The 17,558-nt window shown below is 43.9% G+C and overlaps 1 protein-coding gene across 1 annotated transcript; it reads left to right on the top strand.

The window, feature by feature from the left end:
• The first annotated feature begins 345 nt into the window (after positions 1-345).
• Positions 346-15,944, top strand: baz1b (bromodomain adjacent to zinc finger domain, 1B). Its single transcript, XM_053422501.1, has 21 exons — positions 346-1,125; positions 2,501-2,617; positions 3,568-3,712; positions 4,160-4,352; positions 4,441-4,562; positions 4,711-4,908; positions 4,995-5,180; positions 5,271-6,585; positions 6,746-6,901; positions 7,153-7,291; positions 7,383-7,546; positions 7,738-7,861; positions 7,986-8,084; positions 8,470-8,647; positions 8,860-9,045; positions 9,388-9,535; positions 10,178-10,325; positions 10,981-11,096; positions 11,848-11,987; positions 12,100-12,206; positions 12,673-15,944. The coding sequence occupies exons 1-21, from the start codon at positions 1,007-1,009 to the stop codon at positions 13,334-13,336; spliced, it is 4,764 nt and encodes a 1,587-aa protein (XP_053278476.1). The 5' UTR covers positions 346-1,006; the 3' UTR covers positions 13,337-15,944.
• Positions 15,945-17,558: the final 1,614 nt, after the last annotated feature.

Raw genomic sequence — 17,558 nt, 5'->3', positions numbered from 1 at the left:
ATAATAGTCAGATGTTTATTTAACTGTCTCACCTCTGTTGGTTTTGCTATAGGTGCACGTTTTCCTCCCTCAACAGTGTCACTGGTCTAATTTCTACAGACAGTGGGAACCAGTAGAGAACAAAATTGACTGTGCACGAACATATTTGATCATTAAATGACCGCTTTTTTATGCAACGTGGGCGTGGCCTATGGGATGAGGGCTGAGCTTGTCTGACAATAGACAGGCCACATCAGCCAATCGCAGAACGCGTGGCGCCAACTGGATGAGGGCGCTTCATTGAGGTAACCAATGAACGTGGCGTGAGGGCGGGGCTTGCGTGCGACGCCGCTTGCTGCCGGGGAAACGGAGAGAGCGGAGGGTGTTGGGGACTTGAGCCGGTGCACTAGAAACTCCCGCCATTTCGGCAAGGAATTAACCTCTTGATTGATCCAGGCTACTTTTATTTTTTTAATGTAAATTAGGTGAACGCTGGTATCTGACAGGGAGAAGCCTCGACACAGCGAGCAAGCAGCGGAGTAACCTTTGGAAGGAAAGCGGGCCTGGTTTGCACACACTTGGGACTGAGCAGCGCGCCAGACCGCCCGCCGAGCGCATCTTCGGCTGTTGCCGCGAGTTTGATTTCGGTTTGGGTTGTGTATCTCTTCCTGGAAACCCGGAGCTAAAAGTTCACCAACTATCTCCAGAGGCAAGTCCAGCGACCTGTTTACATCCCAGACGACGCTTGGACACCCCTGTCACACAGCTCCAGGAGGAGAGAAGAAGGATGCAATGAGGCGGCTGGCACTGTTATTGTTTTGCGACGAGATAGCCATCCAGCCTGCTAGCTAGTCGGCTAGCTGCTACACGTTGGGTGCCGGGCCTGCCGGCGGTAACGTGAGCCGTGCTAACGTGACTCGGGACGTTTGGATACATGCTAAGGACATATTATAGTATATTATTGCGCTGACTCGTTGATAGAAGTTCTGGTTTTAACGTTGGCACCCGTGCCAGCTGTGATTTTGAGATGGCACCGCTTTTGGGCCGGAAACCTTACCCGCTGGCTAAGCCGCTAGCCGAGCCACCAGGCCCGGGAGAGGAGGTCTACGTCGTCGAGCACAGCAAGGAGGCCTTCAGGAACAAAGAGTATCCTTTAACATGGTGTTGATGCTCAGTCTGCTGGAGACAGTCGGCATGTGATATATCTGGCTTTGTCTGCCTGGATAAATTAACCTCCACACACTTACATACGCCAGGTTGTAAGACAAGCTAACAACGCTAATTTATTATCACCATATCTCTTAAACGTTTCCCCGCGTGTGCTCACGGAACACTGGGTGACAAGCCCTGCTAGCTAACGCACCTCTTTGCTAATGTACCCATCATAGCTAGCTAGCTCACAATGGTAGAGAAGCACATTTTAAGCGACTTTTGTACAGTTCGTGTGTTTAGTTAACTACACAGTTGGTGTTGACGGTCGTCCTTTCACTTTCACCCTCTACGGCCCTGCTGTCACTTATAACCCATAGCTAGCACAGCTAGCTAGCAAGCCGCTAACACCAGGTTTCCAATTATGTCACAATAGCCCATCGCCCGCTCTCACGGGCTGGAGCTAGCGTCGCACGTTAGCTCCCAGGCGTCAGCTGCCGGTACATTTTATTTTTTGAGTTTGGACAAGTGAGGGGATCAGCTGTCAGACAGTAACTAGTTTAAAACAGGTTTTGTAGCTAAGCTTGTTCAAGTAATTATAATGAGGTGACTTTACTCGTTTGTTTATTAAGAGATATCTGTATGGAAACTTGACACAGCCAGTAGGACTATAAAGCTAACCGCGACAGATCAAAGTGTCACACATGGAGCTAGAGTAGTTTAAATGACGCGTTAAGTTAGCATAGCTTGTAGCATGTTTGGATACATGACGTGACGGTCATTTTATCCAACCAACTGCTTGTATCTAACAGTAACATTAAGATATATCTTCAGTGCTTATAGAAGTGGCCTCCTTCCTCATTTTACCAGCTCCTACTGTCTCAGCTGCCTTGAATCTCTCACTTTATTGTTGTGGTTGTTTGTTTACAGCAAAACTATTTACTCGCATCAACCCAACTCATGGAAGTGTTTACTGTTGCCTAACTTTATTACTTAATTAGTCAGGACCATTTCCTCAGCATCGCCTCATATGTTCCCAGCTCATACACGACCATCGAGCAATTTTGCGCTTCAGTGTCTTGCTCAAGGACACTTCAGCATGCACGGGACTGTGATCAAATTGCCCTCTAATTAGTGGAACACCTATTAGTGGACCACCTGCTCTATCTCCTGAGCCACAGCAGCCAATTTGTTGTATTCTGTTAAGACCGGTTCCCCTTTGTCCCAGCCCCATATTAACTGTTAACAACAGTTTCACAAATTGGTCAGCACCCTGCGTGTGTTGCTTGTCGTCATGAGAATGCAAATTAGTAAACTGTGTTAATTGTTTCCATGTGATTATTGGAGTTTACCTTGACCAACGTCACTACAGAGAGTATGAGGCACGCTTGGAGAGGTACAGTGAGCGTATCTGGACATGCAAGAGCACTGGAAGCAGCCAGCTGACGCACAAAGAAGCATGGGAGGAGGAACAAGAAGTCACCGAACTGTGAGTGTCACACCAAGCGTTAACATGTTCACAGCTCCATACGGCCATCGAAAAAATAGCCATTTGTCAGCACCCAGCAAATTGCATCATTACACATTCATATATATTCAGACATACAAGCTCTGGATGTTATTAAATAGTAAACATTTGCTGGTTATTTAGATGTACTTGCACAACCATACAAGTGTGCTGCTTTTATTGAAGCTTGTTAGTATTATGAAAGAGACTTTATCCCACAGTCAAGGTCACAAGGCTTGCTGCTTTGCTATGATTGGATAGATCTGGTGCTCCTCCTCTTATTCTATTTAGAGGGTGTGTGTGATTGAGTCATCCTTGAATCTGCAATGTCCTGGTGAGAGTTTACTTATTCTGATGTGCAAAGTTTAGACAAAATATTAAATGACATCTTTCAATTCACTTATTTACAGCCAGGTGTACTTTTGCTGTACTCTGTATGTGCTGTCAGGAAGGGGAAGGTGACCTAAACCATATAGGTGAACCAAAGAGGTATCACAGCAAAGAAGGGGCAGAACCAAGTAGAGCAGTGCGCAGCTGCCCAGATTCAAGTCACTCATGATCACAGGATGCATTTAAGCCCTGTCTAATAATATCAGACCAGAGATTTAACTCCCCCTGCTGGCCACTCTCATCCCTTTGTTGTCCTGTTATGTAATGCTGTGTGCCCTGTGATGACTGCAGGGCAGAAATTCAAAAGTGTGAATGAAATGTTGCTGTGAATAGAGCACATCATACCCATGAACAAATCCAGTTAATGTCCAACATGGCTAAACTCTTGGTAGCCAAGCTGGTTTTTAATTTATGACAGAACATTAACAAAAATCTCTAACTTTGTATGTGAGACAAGCAAAACTATAGTAGTGCTGAAATTGTATTATACTCAGGTTATATTAACTTAATTGTACTAATCGCTCCTTGTGCTCTATTTGAAGGCTTCAGGAAGAATATCCCCCGTGGTTTGAGAGGCCCGTCCTGGAGATGATCCACCACAACACTGTGTCTTTAGACAAACTGGTGGAAATGGCCTGGGTTGAAATCCTAACCAAGTATGCGGTTGATGAGGAGTGCGACTTCCTGGTTAGTTTGACTCCTCACATTTCTAAACTTGTGTCTCATGTACAGCTGTTGCATAACTTTGTATTTTGATCCTGTAATGTCTCCTACAGAAATCACACCCATAGCATTAGCAGTATGTTAAAGTTTCAATCAGTGAACTGCTTCAGGCATTGTCTTTAGAGAACCATAAAACGTTTTCTTCCATTAAGCCTAACCAACTAATAATATAATCTTAAATTTGTAGCTGACTTTGTACCGAAGCAGACAGTATGATTTTGTATTTATTTTTCCTTCACTCGCAGTCATTTGTTTCAGTTGCTTTCTCCCGAAAAACACTGCAAACTCTTTGCTAAAAATGTAATGCAATAGAGAAAACTGCAAGAAATCTTAATGAAACCCCTCCTAGTGGTAGGACAGTGGTAAGCATTAATTTGATCGGAAACTTCCTGAATCTTTTTTTTTCTGTAGGTGGGGAAGGACAAAAGTTTGCAAGTGAAGGTGGTGAAGATCCACCCCCAAGAAAACCCGGAGGGCGAGGCGGGGGAGAAGAAGCTTGAGGGCGCCTGCGACTCTCCATCCAGCGACAAGGAGAATGCAAGTCAGGAGAACCAGAGGAAGGAGCCTCCTCCCAGAGAGGACGACAACAGGAGGGAAAGTCTCAGTGAGTCCCAATTAATAAAGTTACAATCAGAGTTTTAGGCTTTCCTCTTAATCTTCTTTTAAAATAACAATGCTTCACTTCCTATCAGGTGACAGAGCCAGACGTTCTCCAAGGAAACTTCCCACTGCCATGAAGGAGGAAAAGAAGAGGTGGGTTATGCCCAAATTCCTTCCTCTCAAGTACGACGTGAAGCTCATCAGCGAGGACAAGGTTTGTATCCTGTCTTCAGCAGTCAACAAATGTTTAGATGCTTTTTCTAATAGTCTTCAACTGATGACAATTATCTCCTGAAAAGTTATCTTTTGAAGATTGTTCATCCTTGCTTAAAGAGATTTGAATTCTTACCCTCCTGCTATAGGTGATCAGTGATGTCCCTGTAGACAGTCTGTTCAGAACAGAGCGCCCTCCAACAAAGGAGATCATGCGCTACTTCATCAGACACTATGCGCTGAGGCTGGGCATGGGTGAGAGCGCTCCCTGGGTGGTCGAGGATGAACTGGTGAAAAAGTTTAACCTGCCAAGCAAATTCAGCGACTTTCTTCTTGATCCACACAAGGTAATTCATCCGAGGCCTTTTTCGTGATGTGACTGTTTTTAAAACCTTTGCCTGTTTTTGGCTCACGCTCTTTTGTTTCGCTACAGTTTTTAGCAGAAAATCCCTCTGCGAAGCGTAAGAGCTTGACATCTCCAGAAGGTAAACCTAGCAAGAGGCTCAAGAACTCTGATACGCCAGGAGAGGATTCAGGAAGCGAGATGGGAGAGAAGAAAAGGAAAAAGAAAGATGCTTCAGGCCTACCCCTTAGTCCCACCATCTGGGGCCACATGCAGGTTAGTGGTCTTCTAGGCAAAAAATCCATAAAAAATACTGCTTAATTATAATGAGGCTTAATTAATGAGGTCATGTTATCTGTATTTTAGAAAATAAAAATGAATGGCTCACCGCTGAAGGTAAAGAACTCAGGAAGTCCAAAGAAAGGTGAAGGCAAGGGCTCTGCACCCTCTACTCCCAAATCAGGCAGGAAGTCTGGAGACAAGAAAGAAGGGAAGAAAACCGGAAAGAGCGGCGATAAGAAGCTCGGTGTTCTCAAATCTTCTAAAAAGGATGGCAAAGCTGGTGGCAAGACACCGAAGATGAAACAGATGACTCTGCTGCATCTGGCTAAGAGCACCTCTGCAGGGAGCCCGAAGAAGAGGGCCCGGAGCACAGGCATGGGTTCACCTAAACTGGGGAAGCCACTGCACCCCATGGCTCTCCACCTCCTCCGCTACTACAAGGAGCATAAGGGAAAAGATGACAAAAAAAATTCCCTCTCGTCTCTCATCTCCAAGGCCGCAAAGACCTTATCCCCAGATGATCGCGGCCGTCTCCCGGAGGAGCTCAAGGAGCTCGTGCAAAAACGCTGGGAGGTGCTTGAGCAAAAGAAACGCTGGGCAGCCATGAGCGAAGAGGAAAAGCAGGAAGAGATGAAGAAGCGGCGGCAAGAAGTAAAAGAGAAACTGCGGGAAAAGGCTAAGGAGAGACGGGAGAAGGAGATGTTGGTCCGACGCGAACAATCACGTCGATATGAGGACCAGGAGATTGAAGGCGGCCAAACCCTGCCGGTGTTCAAGCTTGTAGACATGCCTGAGGGTTTGCCCAACACCTTGTTTGGTGATGTTGCCATGGTTGTGGACTTCCTCAACTGCTATGCAGGGCTGCTGATGCCGGACGATCAGTATCCCATCACAGCATTGGCTCTGATGGAAGCGGTGGCTGGGGAACGGTCCGGCTTCCTCTACCTGAACCGCGTGCTCGTAGTGCTGCTCCAAACGCTGCTGCAGGATGAGCTGGCAGAGGGCTACAGCGAGCTCGATATGCCCTTATCTGAGATCCCTCTCACCATGCACTCTGTCTCAGAGCTGGCCAGGTTGTGTCTGCGCCCCTGTGATGCTCATGGCGAGGAAAGTGGCCAGGGCTCCGAGGACTCGGGGCCCATGGGGGGTTTTGATGATGTGGTGACAAGCGAGTTCCTGGAGAAGCTTGGTACAATTGAGGTGTTTGAGCTGGGCCCCGAAGAGAAGGTCAGCCTGCTGGTGGCACTTTGCCACCGCATCCTCATGACCTACTCAGTGGAAGACCATGTTGACGCAATGCAGCAGCGGTCGGCTGAGCTGTGGAAGGAGCGCCTGGCCATGCTGAAGGAGGCCAATGATCGCAAGAGGGCTGAGAAGAATAAGCGGATGGAGAGCAAAGGTAGATGACCATCACCATAGAGCTTTAGCTGTGGAATAAATGAGAAGATTCAATACTGACATTGTATTATTACTACACAGGGTTTCTTTTATTCCTTCCTCCAAAATGTAAATACAAGTTGATACCAATAAGTCGATTTTTTTTTCCTCTGGTCTCAAAGGTGAGAAGAAAAGAGATGGTGTTCTTAAGAAGGAGGTCAAAAAGGAGGTAACGGTGGAGCTGGAGTCAGAGGACATGATCAGCTCAGTGAAGAGCCGGCGACTGATGTCTATGCAGGCCAAGAAGGAAAAGGAGGAGATGGACAAGCAGAACAAAGGTAAACACCATAGCAGGTTGTGGACCAGTTAAATGGGACCTTTTCAGAAATCACATAAACAAATGCTTTGCTGGTTTGTTCTACTGTTAGATGGGACAATTTAGATTTTGTTCAGAATTCATAGTCTGTCCATCTATAGGATCTTTTAGTAATTTCAGTCACTGACAGGAAGACAGGACAGGTTATCATTATTATATTTTTCTTTGGAAGTATACCTCACTCTATCCGTTACTGTATTCCCCTGAATCCAGAGCGCATGGAGAAGGAAGCTGAAGAGGAGCGGATGCGTAAACAGAGGGTTTCTGTAGAGCGAGCCTTCCAGGATGGAATCGCCAAAGCCAAACTCATCATGCGCAGGGCGCCGCTAGGCACAGACAGAAATCATAACAGGTGTTTACTGCACAGTAATAGATTTTGTACGTATACAGATTTTAATGGCTTCACTCATTTTAACCTTCAACACTTTCTTCTTTTTCTTCAGATACTGGCTTTTCTCAGATGTTGTTCCTGGTCTCTACATTGAGAAAGGCTGGGTGAACGAAAGCATTGACTACAACTTCACCCCTCCACCTGAAGAAAAACCAGCTGAGCCTGAAGTGGAAGAGGAGGAAGATGGCGAGTCAGCCACTACTAATGAATCACAAGGTACAATATTTCAAAATAAATGAATTTTTCTTAATAAATAATGGTGCTTCCCTTTCTTTTTATGTTTTCCTTTGTTTGCAGTTTTTATATACATAGTTGAATATATATTTATAATAACTTGCTTAGTAATAAACATTTGTTTATATCTTCTTTTTTTTTATATTTAAGATGCTAAATTGTTTTTTTTGTAGGAGCTGAAGGAACTGAAAAGGATGATGGCAGCATAGATGGTGCTATTAGTGAAGGAGCCCAGCAGGGGGCGGCCCCTGACCTCTGTATAGAAACCACAGTTCCCAATCAGGGACAGAATCTCTGGTAAGAGCTAAGCTCTTCTTTTCTTTTTTCATTTTTTTCTCTTTCATTTGATTGATTTTACTTCCTTTTCCTCTTTTATGCTGTCATTGCCATATTCAAACTTTTGTATCCTTTTTTTAACCAGGTTCATATGTGACAACGCAGCTGAGCTTGAGGAGCTGGTGGAAAGTCTTCATTGTCAGGGGGTCAGAGAAAGCGAACTGAAGGCAAAGATACAAAACAGGTAAAAACATTGTCGCTATAGGGCAAATTGTTCAAGTTGTGCGTGACAAAGCGAAAAAAGAGAACAAATATCTCCCGGGGAAAAAGCGGTGACACAAACGAAGACATCGATGAAGGTGTCTAGCGAGTTTGTGGTGATAAGAGCCGGCACCTGCAAAAATCACTTGACATGGGAGCAGAGTTTATACGTCACTTCTGGCCTCTGCTTGCTGCACCCGGCTCCTCCACCTCTCGCCTGAAGATTCAAGGCGTCTGTGCAGAAAACCTCCTGCTGTTTTTGTGCATGTGTAAAAGGCAAACTCAATAGCCAAGTCTCCGGATTTTAGCCGGAGGTGATGTCTGAAAACGGATTAAATGTTAAATATATCTCTCCCTTCCATGTGTAGGTATCAGGACATCATCCACTCCATCCATTTGACCCGCAAGGGAAAACCGGGCCTCAGGACTTGTGATGGCTTCGAAGAGCTGCTGAAATACCTGCGCAGTGACATCCAGGAGGTGGCTTCACGGCTCCATAAGGGAGGTCTGGGATACTTGGAGGACAACGTAGACATCGAAGAACAGGTGACTGGTTTGTCTCATTTCAATATTGGTAGAGTTAAGATGTCAACTGCTTGTTCACCCATCCCTTTAACAGCACCCTTATCATTCTTATTCCTTTTTACGAGATCAACATAAACAAAATACGATTTTTTTTTTATTGAGTTTCAACCTGCCACTGTGTAAACCCAAACCTGAAACTGTAATTCATAATTTTGTTAATCTTCTGTACACAGTTGAAAGACACAGAAAGTTTGAAAGACTTTGGCGAGTGCATCATCACCATCCAGGCCTGTGTAATCAAAAAGTTCCTGCAGGGATTCATGGCCCCCAAGCAGAAAAAGAAGAAAAGGCAAGGAGGCGAAGAAAACAGCAAGACCGAAGAGGTGGATGAGGAGAAGAGACTGGCAGAGGAGGCCAGGGTAAGAGAAATAATTATATAGTTTTTAGTAACTTGTTTTTCTGAGTTTGTGTCATCAAAATTTAATTGACTGGTGTAATAATTAGGTCCGTTGCCATGTCAGTTTGAACTACTGTTAACCACTTTAATCATCAGAGCTCTCATCTGTGTGAATTTTAATTTATTTGACCATAGATGTTATTGTTTTATCCTTTTGTGGAGCACTTTGTTATTGATTGTGAAGAACAGTGATATATAAATGTAGCTTATTATATATCTATTAATATTACTACATCACTGAGTATACAGTAACTGTATAAATGTTGCCTGTTAATTTTTGGTTATGTTGACCTTTTCCTCATAGGTAGCCACGGCGGTAGAGAAGTGGAAGACGGCGATCCGAGAGGCCCAGACCTTTTCCCGCATGCACTTGCTCCTGGGAATGTTGGACGCTTGCATCAACTGGGACATGTCTGCTGAGAACGCTCGCTGCAAAGTCTGTCGCAAAAAAGGTAACGAGTGACCTCACCTGCCTTCTCAATCAGAATCTCACCCTCACAGGTTTTGATCTGTGTTTTCACTGTCCTTACAATTGGCTAAAAATCACAGTAACATGATGAACTACAGTAACATAGTCAGCTCCAATTCTGTCGGATTTTCCTTATTTCTGATGTTCCAAATGTTTTGCGTTTTTTTTGTTTTAACGCCAGCATATAAACACGGTCAGTCTGTACAGTGAGTGAAAACATCGCTCCACTGCCCAAACAGTCTTCTGCTCCTTGTCCATTGCTCGGGCAGAACCCATCTGGGTTGATGCTGTCAGAGTCCAGACTCAGATCGAGACTCCAGACAGGGCAGCAGGCTCAGAGCAGAACAGACAAGTAGTGTCAAGCAGGTCAACATAAAGATCTGGCAGCTCTGCTCCCCATCAGGTGAACCTGTAGTGATAAGATGATGGTAAACACTCAGTTTCATGCACAGCAACATGGGACACACAGAAAAAATAACCCTTTCAGGAAGTTAAGACCTGGACAAGTAAGAGGGAAAGAATGAAAATGTGGAAATATTGAGAAAATATCCCGGGTCAAACTAAATGGATTAAAAAAAAATGCCTCTTCTAAAACTATATATTCATTAATACTAATTTTGTCCAGGTGAGGATGAGAAACTGATCCTCTGTGATGAGTGTAACAAGGCCTTCCACCTGTTCTGCCTGCGACCGGTACTCTACCGAATCCCCGCTGGAGAATGGAGGTGTCCCGCCTGCCAGCCCACTGTGGCCAGACGAGGCTCTCGTTCAAGGTAACTGTCTGTCCTAACAATATTTGTTTTGGTACGTCTGTTCTCCATCGTCCATACAAGATGTTGTATTACTGTGAGGTCATCCACAAAGGTATTGGACCTCAAGACAAGTCTCTAGAAACCTCTTTAACCATTGCACCCATAACTCACTGAAATGTGTTGTGGATCATTTACATAAAACTCCTCATAGAAAATAACTTCTGTAAAGGTAACTACTGAGTCCAAATCACAACCCTGCTACACCCCATAATAAATTATTGTAAATGAATAGAGTTTGATAATACGTAACCTATTCTGTTTTTTTGCACAGATTAAAATGTTCTTCTGTTTCATGATAACATTTTGTCTTAAAATAAGAGCTGCTGAAGTACTGCTAGTTTGACAGAAGCCAGGGAAGCAAATTCATTGCCATCTTTGTTCAATGCAGCCCAACATTGGCAAACTGGTGAATGGAGAAGAACCCATTATTACTTACTTGACCCGAGTAGCTCAATTAAACTAACCATAGACAGCAGAACAGGACAGGTGTGCGTGTGGCTTCTCAGAAACCAATGTTTGAATACTTTTTTCTGAACAGTAAAATCTGCTCCTTTCAAACTACAGACCATCTTTGTCAGTTGTCTAAGATTTCAGAATGAAAATCTCTCTGTTGCAGGAACTATAACCAAGACACGGATGAAGAAGAGGATGAGGAGGAGTCTGAAGAGGAGGACTCTGATGAAGATGAAGATGACGAGGAGGACAATGATTACAAAGCCATGGGTCACATCTGTGAGTATCGAGGAGAGGAAATGAAATCCAGGTTTCACAATATTGTCTCATCTTTGATGATAGTTTTTTTAATCAGATTTAGGAAAGAATTCAAACGGTTTCTCATATCACACATTTCAGTGAAGTGATTGTGATGAATATGACCAAATGTTCCAGTATATCAGGTTATGATATTTTATGTACCCATTCTAAACTGGAATAAGCCCGGTTCCTTGAATGAATCACACCTTTTGAAATAATAATATAAAGACAAGTCCCAGATTTTAAAGCCCGAGTTGGTTTTGTAGAACAATGGTCCTTGCGGCTGAAGTCTGTGAGTGAGAGGAATGCTGATGGGGAATTTGAGCCCCCGTCTCTATTGTCTGTGTGTTGTCATGTAGCAGCGCTCGGGTCTGGATGTTGCTTTGAAGCCACGTCTCACTCTGACTTCACTCAGAGTATGTGGCAGGACGATCCCCTCTGTCAGTTCCAGCCTGCACATCAACAATTAAGAAGTTTAGTGCATCGAGGCCAAATAGTTCAAGAGAAGCTGGCACTGCCCCAAGAACAGAACATTTCTCTCATTTATGGACTGAGACTGTGATAGATCACTGACAGTGTAGGACTCAGTCCAAAGTGGTCATTGATTAATTTGGTCCACTTTAAAATAACAACATATCTGACAAACTAAACATTAATGAACTTGATTCCATAAGCAGGACTGCAGCTTATACATGCTTTTAATTTCTTACCCTTTAATGTTTCCTTACAGTGAGACCAAGGAAGAAAAATAAGCAGTCCTCGTCCCGACAGAAGCTTTCAAAGAGCAAACCCAAAACACCGCCGTCTTCTAGTAGTCAGAGCAGCAAACATAGGACTGGGCCCAACAGCCCTGCAGACATCGACGAGCTGGTAAGTCGCCACAACAACTCCCTGCTACCATTTGTTGTCAAGTTTTCTTTTGAGAGCATTCAGTTTTTATATCATTGTTTAGTGATATGTGTTGCTTGTGTGGTTTCCACAGGTGCGGCAGAGTTCCCAGTCAGGCGTGCGGAGGCAGGCGCGGGAGCTGGAGAGGTGCGAGGAAATCCTCAAGAAACTGACAAAATTCCGCTACAGCTGGCCTTTCAGGTGAGCAACGACTATGTTCTGTATGCTGGAATATTCAACTAAGCAGTTTTTTGAACCTTTGTTTTTAAACTTTGGATCAACCCCACGATTAGAGTTAGGGTATACATCAATCCAAACTTTCTAGCTATCGTGGATTTTATTAGGTTTGATTTCAACATGATCTTGCAAACAATAATCTGATCTAATTAACGATCAAAGGCCTGTTTTTAGAGGATTCACATTAAGATGCACTTAATGTATTACATCGTAATATGATGCTCTCCTTGATGAGAGAAGCCCTTTGCAGGTTGATATATTTAAATGTGATTATTTTCTGCTTCACACTTGAAACATGTTGATGTTACAGGTTCGCTCAAACAAGACAATAATCCTTCAGTGTTTATTGCAGTCAGCCGAATGAATAAGGAAAGCTAAATATCATGATCCTCTGTGTTTAGCCTTTGCTCATGCTCTGCTCCTCTTTCAGAGATCCTGTGTCCTCAGAGGAGGCAGAGGACTACTTGGAAATCATCTCCCAGCCCATGGATTTCCAGACGATGCTGGAAAAGTTCAGCCAGGGCGCGTATCGTCACGGCAATGACTTCCTGGAAGACATAAAGCTGGTCTTCTCCAACGCAGAGGAGTACAACCAGCAGGGCAGCACCGTGCTCTCCTGTATGGTCAAGACGGAGCAGAGCTTCACAGAGCTGCTCCAAAAGCTGCTGCCGGGTCTCAGCTACCTCCGCCGCCGCTCGCGCAAACGCATCAGCCAAGCTCCTGCTACATCCGAAGAAGACGAGGAGGAGGAAGAAGAAGAAGAGGAGGAGGAAGAAGAAGATGAAGAGCAGGAGGAGAAGCCAAGGAAGAAGATGCAGAACGGCAAATCAAACGGGAAGAAGCCCAGAAACGTACGAGGACAGAAGGATGAGGAAAGCGAGAGCGAAGACGACGATGATGACGACGGCAGGAGGAGAAGTAAGCGCTCCACTGCCACCTCAGGCAAGAAGGATTACAGGGAGCAGAACAGCGATGGCGAGCGGGACACACGGAGAGCTCGTCCGCGGGGGGTCCGGGGCGACACTGGTGGAGCGAGCAGCGACGAGGGCCGGTCCAGCCAGCAGCGACATTCCAAAAGGCAGAAACGCTCCTGAAGTCCAGGGTGTTTTTTGTCGTCTTCTTTGCTTTAAAAAATGAATCTGTCCCGCTTCAGACCCTCCCCTCCATCTTCTCCTCCCACAGCCAGCGGGGCTCAATCCTCAGAAGGACGTTTGTTTTTGTCTTGAATTTTTGTTCATATTTTTGAACGACGACAGGAAAACTGATTTATATTTGTAATGTTTAATATTGGTGATGTTTTTGTTCAACCAAGAAAAGAGATGATGGAGACGTTTTTATAGCTCTTAAGACTATTTGATTTGACCTCACACACCTGCATTTTTTTTTTTTATTACTCCCCATACACCAGGACAGTGTAATCAGAGCTTCATTCATAGGCTACATCCACTCTACCACGTTCTCATTAAATGCCTCAACACTGCTTCAGATACGCCTCGCGTCCACAATACTCAGGAGTTTTACAGCTGCTTAAGCCGAAGTTTTAGTTTGGAAACTCTGGCGCTGCATTTTCGTCTGGACGGGCAGAAACAGGGATGTTTGGAAACGGTGACGAAGACACTCCACCACTGGTAGATCGGGTCTTTTCAGTCACGAGGTAGCCCTTGCTAAGTCGTCTCCTATCACATGACCCGCATCCGGAAGAAAACGGTGAAGAACAATTACAATCATTGCTGACCCTGTTGTCTTTGCTAGCAGCTGTTGTGCAGCTTAATTCCGCATTAGTACAATGATACAGCTGCTGACGAGCTATTATTCGAGGAAACCGCAACATTTCCCGTGTCCAGCAGCACGCGGATACCCAGTGTACTTGAGTGGTCAGGTGATATGTATTTTCAGGCGGGTTATTAAGGACGGAATAAAAACTTATTCGGAGCCTAGATGCTTGTGTGGACACAGATCGCTTACGTTTGAAAACGTGGTGGATGTAGCCATAGTCCAGTTGTAGAATGTTTTGTTGCACTCGTATCTTTGTTACATGTCCGTGTGTTTCACTCACCAACAGTGTTTCTCGTTTAAAGAAACTGTCAACGTACCTGAAACCCTCTGTCTTGGCTTAGAAACAGCACTGACCTCTACAAAACCACGTCACCTGTAAATCGCTCCGACTAATCATCTTGCCACCAAGATCACCTTTGGTTAAATGCAAGTGTATAGATAAACATGGTAGATATTTCTAGTTGTAGTAGTTGTTTTCCTACTCCGACTCATGGTCAAAAGCTGCGTCGAGGCAGCCAATCACATCAGTCACATGACTAATGCTAAAAATAGAAGAAAAAAAATCATCCCAGCTCTTTGTGCCAAGATAGTTGGGGTTTTGTTAAACAATGGGACCCGACTGTAGTTTTTGTCTTGGTTCGTAGAGCGGACCAGCCTTTTCGTCCTCTGTAGTGCCCAGCCACTAAAAAATGAACCGGTACCTCAATGCTCCGTCACTTTGCACTCCTTGTGTAAAGTGCACCCATTATGCCAGCAGCTGCAGGACCACATTTTATTAAAATTGTGCATTGACATTTGTAAACCGTGTTTAAAACAACAAATGTGATGTTTGTTAAGAAAAATGGGCATTTTTAGAATATTTGATATTTTTTGCACATTTTATTTGGTATTGTAAGTGATAAACTTGTTGATCTTAGTCACATCCAGTTAAAAGTGCCAGGTGTAACCGCAGCTCTCCTAGTCGATACTGAGAACACCTCAGAGCTATTGTACTTTTTGTTGTCGCAGCAGAAGCTGTCACGTGCTTGTACATTTTGTGACGAACACCTAAATGACCCAGTGTCGTTCCTTTGTGTGGAAGAAGTGACAAACTGAACGGGTGGAATCAGCTCCATAGAGGTAAATGAAGGGTTTTCCAGCAATTCCTGGTTTGTTCACCAGGTGGTGCCGTTCTCCTGCTCTTTGTGCCAGCTTCATCCGCCTCCACTGATGATGCAGCTGTGTCACCTGACTGCCACTGTGCTAGTTTATTTGGACTCCTCAGCTTGTTTGCTTTTATTGTTGAATCAGACAGAAGTCACTAAATTAAGTGCATCATCGGCGAGGTTGCCAGCAGATTGATGAGGCAGTGGTTGGTTTCCCCTCTTCTGTTCGTACTGTACTGTACTGTTCTCATGTCTTTGTCTAGTGCTGTTATCATCGAAACTTCACTGATTTCCTGATTTTATTTGCCCACCGATTGCGCTCCCTTCCCTCTATTTGTTTAGGTTCAGCTTTGCTCCTGACACGATTAACAATTGATGCATTCACTGTTGTGATTGTTGGACATTTCAACGAACAAAAAGGTGACTGCCCCCTTCTCTCTTAAAACGAGACCTGACTGTAAATGCTTTCTTAATTCTTGGAGGAACTGCTAAAGTCTTTTTACACTTCCTTTTTTATATATATATTTATAGTCTCTAAAGTTGGGTATGGGCAGTTTCGGAGGATTTACAATGTAAAGAATTTCCAATAAAGGCTATGGACGAAGACCGTAGTTCTCCCTGTTTTATTTTGTGTTGAGCTAACAAGCATCCCCAGGTCAGTCGAAGACGTGACATCACTGCCATCTGTAAAAACTTGTGAAAGACAATGAACAGGGAGGACAACGGGCTCTCGGTGACCAAGCAATGTCTAATTTTGCTTTCTAATAAAATATCAAACAGACTTCTATCTGTAGTTGCGTCTTCTGTTTGGAACATCTGCCTCTTCACACAGAAGCTAAAGCAGTCATCGCAGAAGACAAAGTCGTTGGGAAGTCGAGCAAGATGAGCAACCTGGACTGAAGCTTCTAAAAACAGTGGTCTAATAAGGATGTAATTACACATCCTGGACTAAACTGATCCAGCTCTTAGTGTTTTTTGTCTGACTAAGGTGCAACTTCATCTGTTCTTTATCAAGTTTTCACAGGACAATGTCAAAAAGACCCATTCCATTTGGGCCAGTAGAAAGCAGAGGACACAAGTGGCCCCAGATATTTACACAAGGTCATTAACATGTCTAGACAGCCACCAAATGTGGTTTCTAAGGTTGTTTATGGACCAAAATAATGATTTCACTGCACTCAGTAGTCGGACCCACTTTCTAAGGGAGCTCTCTCACTACCTGAACAGGTAGTGGGAGGCAGCAGCAGAGATCCCCTCGCCTGACAAACACTGAGATGGAAGCACGAGGTTATGATGTATGGAGCAGAAGAGAGAGCAAGGAGGACAGTGGGATCTCGTGAAATATCTCGCAGGGAGGCGCTGACAGCCTCTGAGCTGTCTGTAATTTGGCAACAGGTGTAGGAGCTAAGATGGATCAGAGGAAAGGTCAGAGATGAGGAGAGTCAGTGGAAACAGCACTTCATTAGTGAAACATGGCAGCAGCTGATTTCAGATGCAATAAAGCAAAAACCATGGTTCACTTTTTATTGTCCTTCAATAAATTGAATTTATCTTAAAAAAATGCACTGAATAATTTCCAACACCAAGAAGGTTAGGTTATTGTTTGTGTGATTGTAAGCAAGATTAATCGAAAAATACAAAACATTAACACAAAACTTGCAGGTAGGCTTTGGTATCGGTCCAGAAAGAGCCCATTCAATTCTGGTGCACATTCGAATCAGGATGTGGGTCGAGCTATTTTTTTCTCCCTAACCTTTCGAGAAAGGGAGTTTTATGAATTTTGGTTTACTTCTCAGGGAATAATTCATGGATCTCGATTAAGAAAAAATAAAGCATTTTTAAGATATTGATATTTTTGAGTGTGTGCAATTTGGTTCTGATACACATAAAAAATCTGGATCTTGGCCTGGTGGATGTCTGCGAGCCGTACTTGTTTTTTTTGTTTGTTTATCATTGAAAAAGTTTGCAGACCCAAACCAGACTTTAGAGGACGTTAGGATTATGAGCCCTAAAGCATTGGAGGGAAATCCCAGATTTGTGTCTGTTGTGTTGCTATTAAGGCTTCACACACTCTAAGACAGATTTCATTGGGTCAGAGAGTTAAGCTTAAAATCCATGTTTTCACACAATCGGGTTAATTATCATGTTATAGTCTATTGATTGTTATCAATGGTTTGTTTAGAACTTATTTTAAGAAGTTGCTCAGTGGAAATACGAATCTTAATATATATATATATATATATATATAGCGATTTTGAATATAACTCTTTCCCTTCACTAAACAGGGGAGAAGAGTTACCTCAACTTGAATATCTACTGACAATTTTTCAAAAGTAGAGTTTAGTAAAGTTGCATTTTCTTCCATTTAAATTATCATCGGTATGAAAATGTATTG

This window comes from Pleuronectes platessa, chromosome 5 (assembly GCF_947347685.1).
Source record: "Pleuronectes platessa chromosome 5, fPlePla1.1, whole genome shotgun sequence".
Lineage (NCBI taxonomy): Eukaryota > Metazoa > Chordata > Actinopteri > Pleuronectiformes > Pleuronectidae > Pleuronectes > Pleuronectes platessa.
This window is presented reverse-complemented; position numbering and strand designations above follow the sequence as displayed.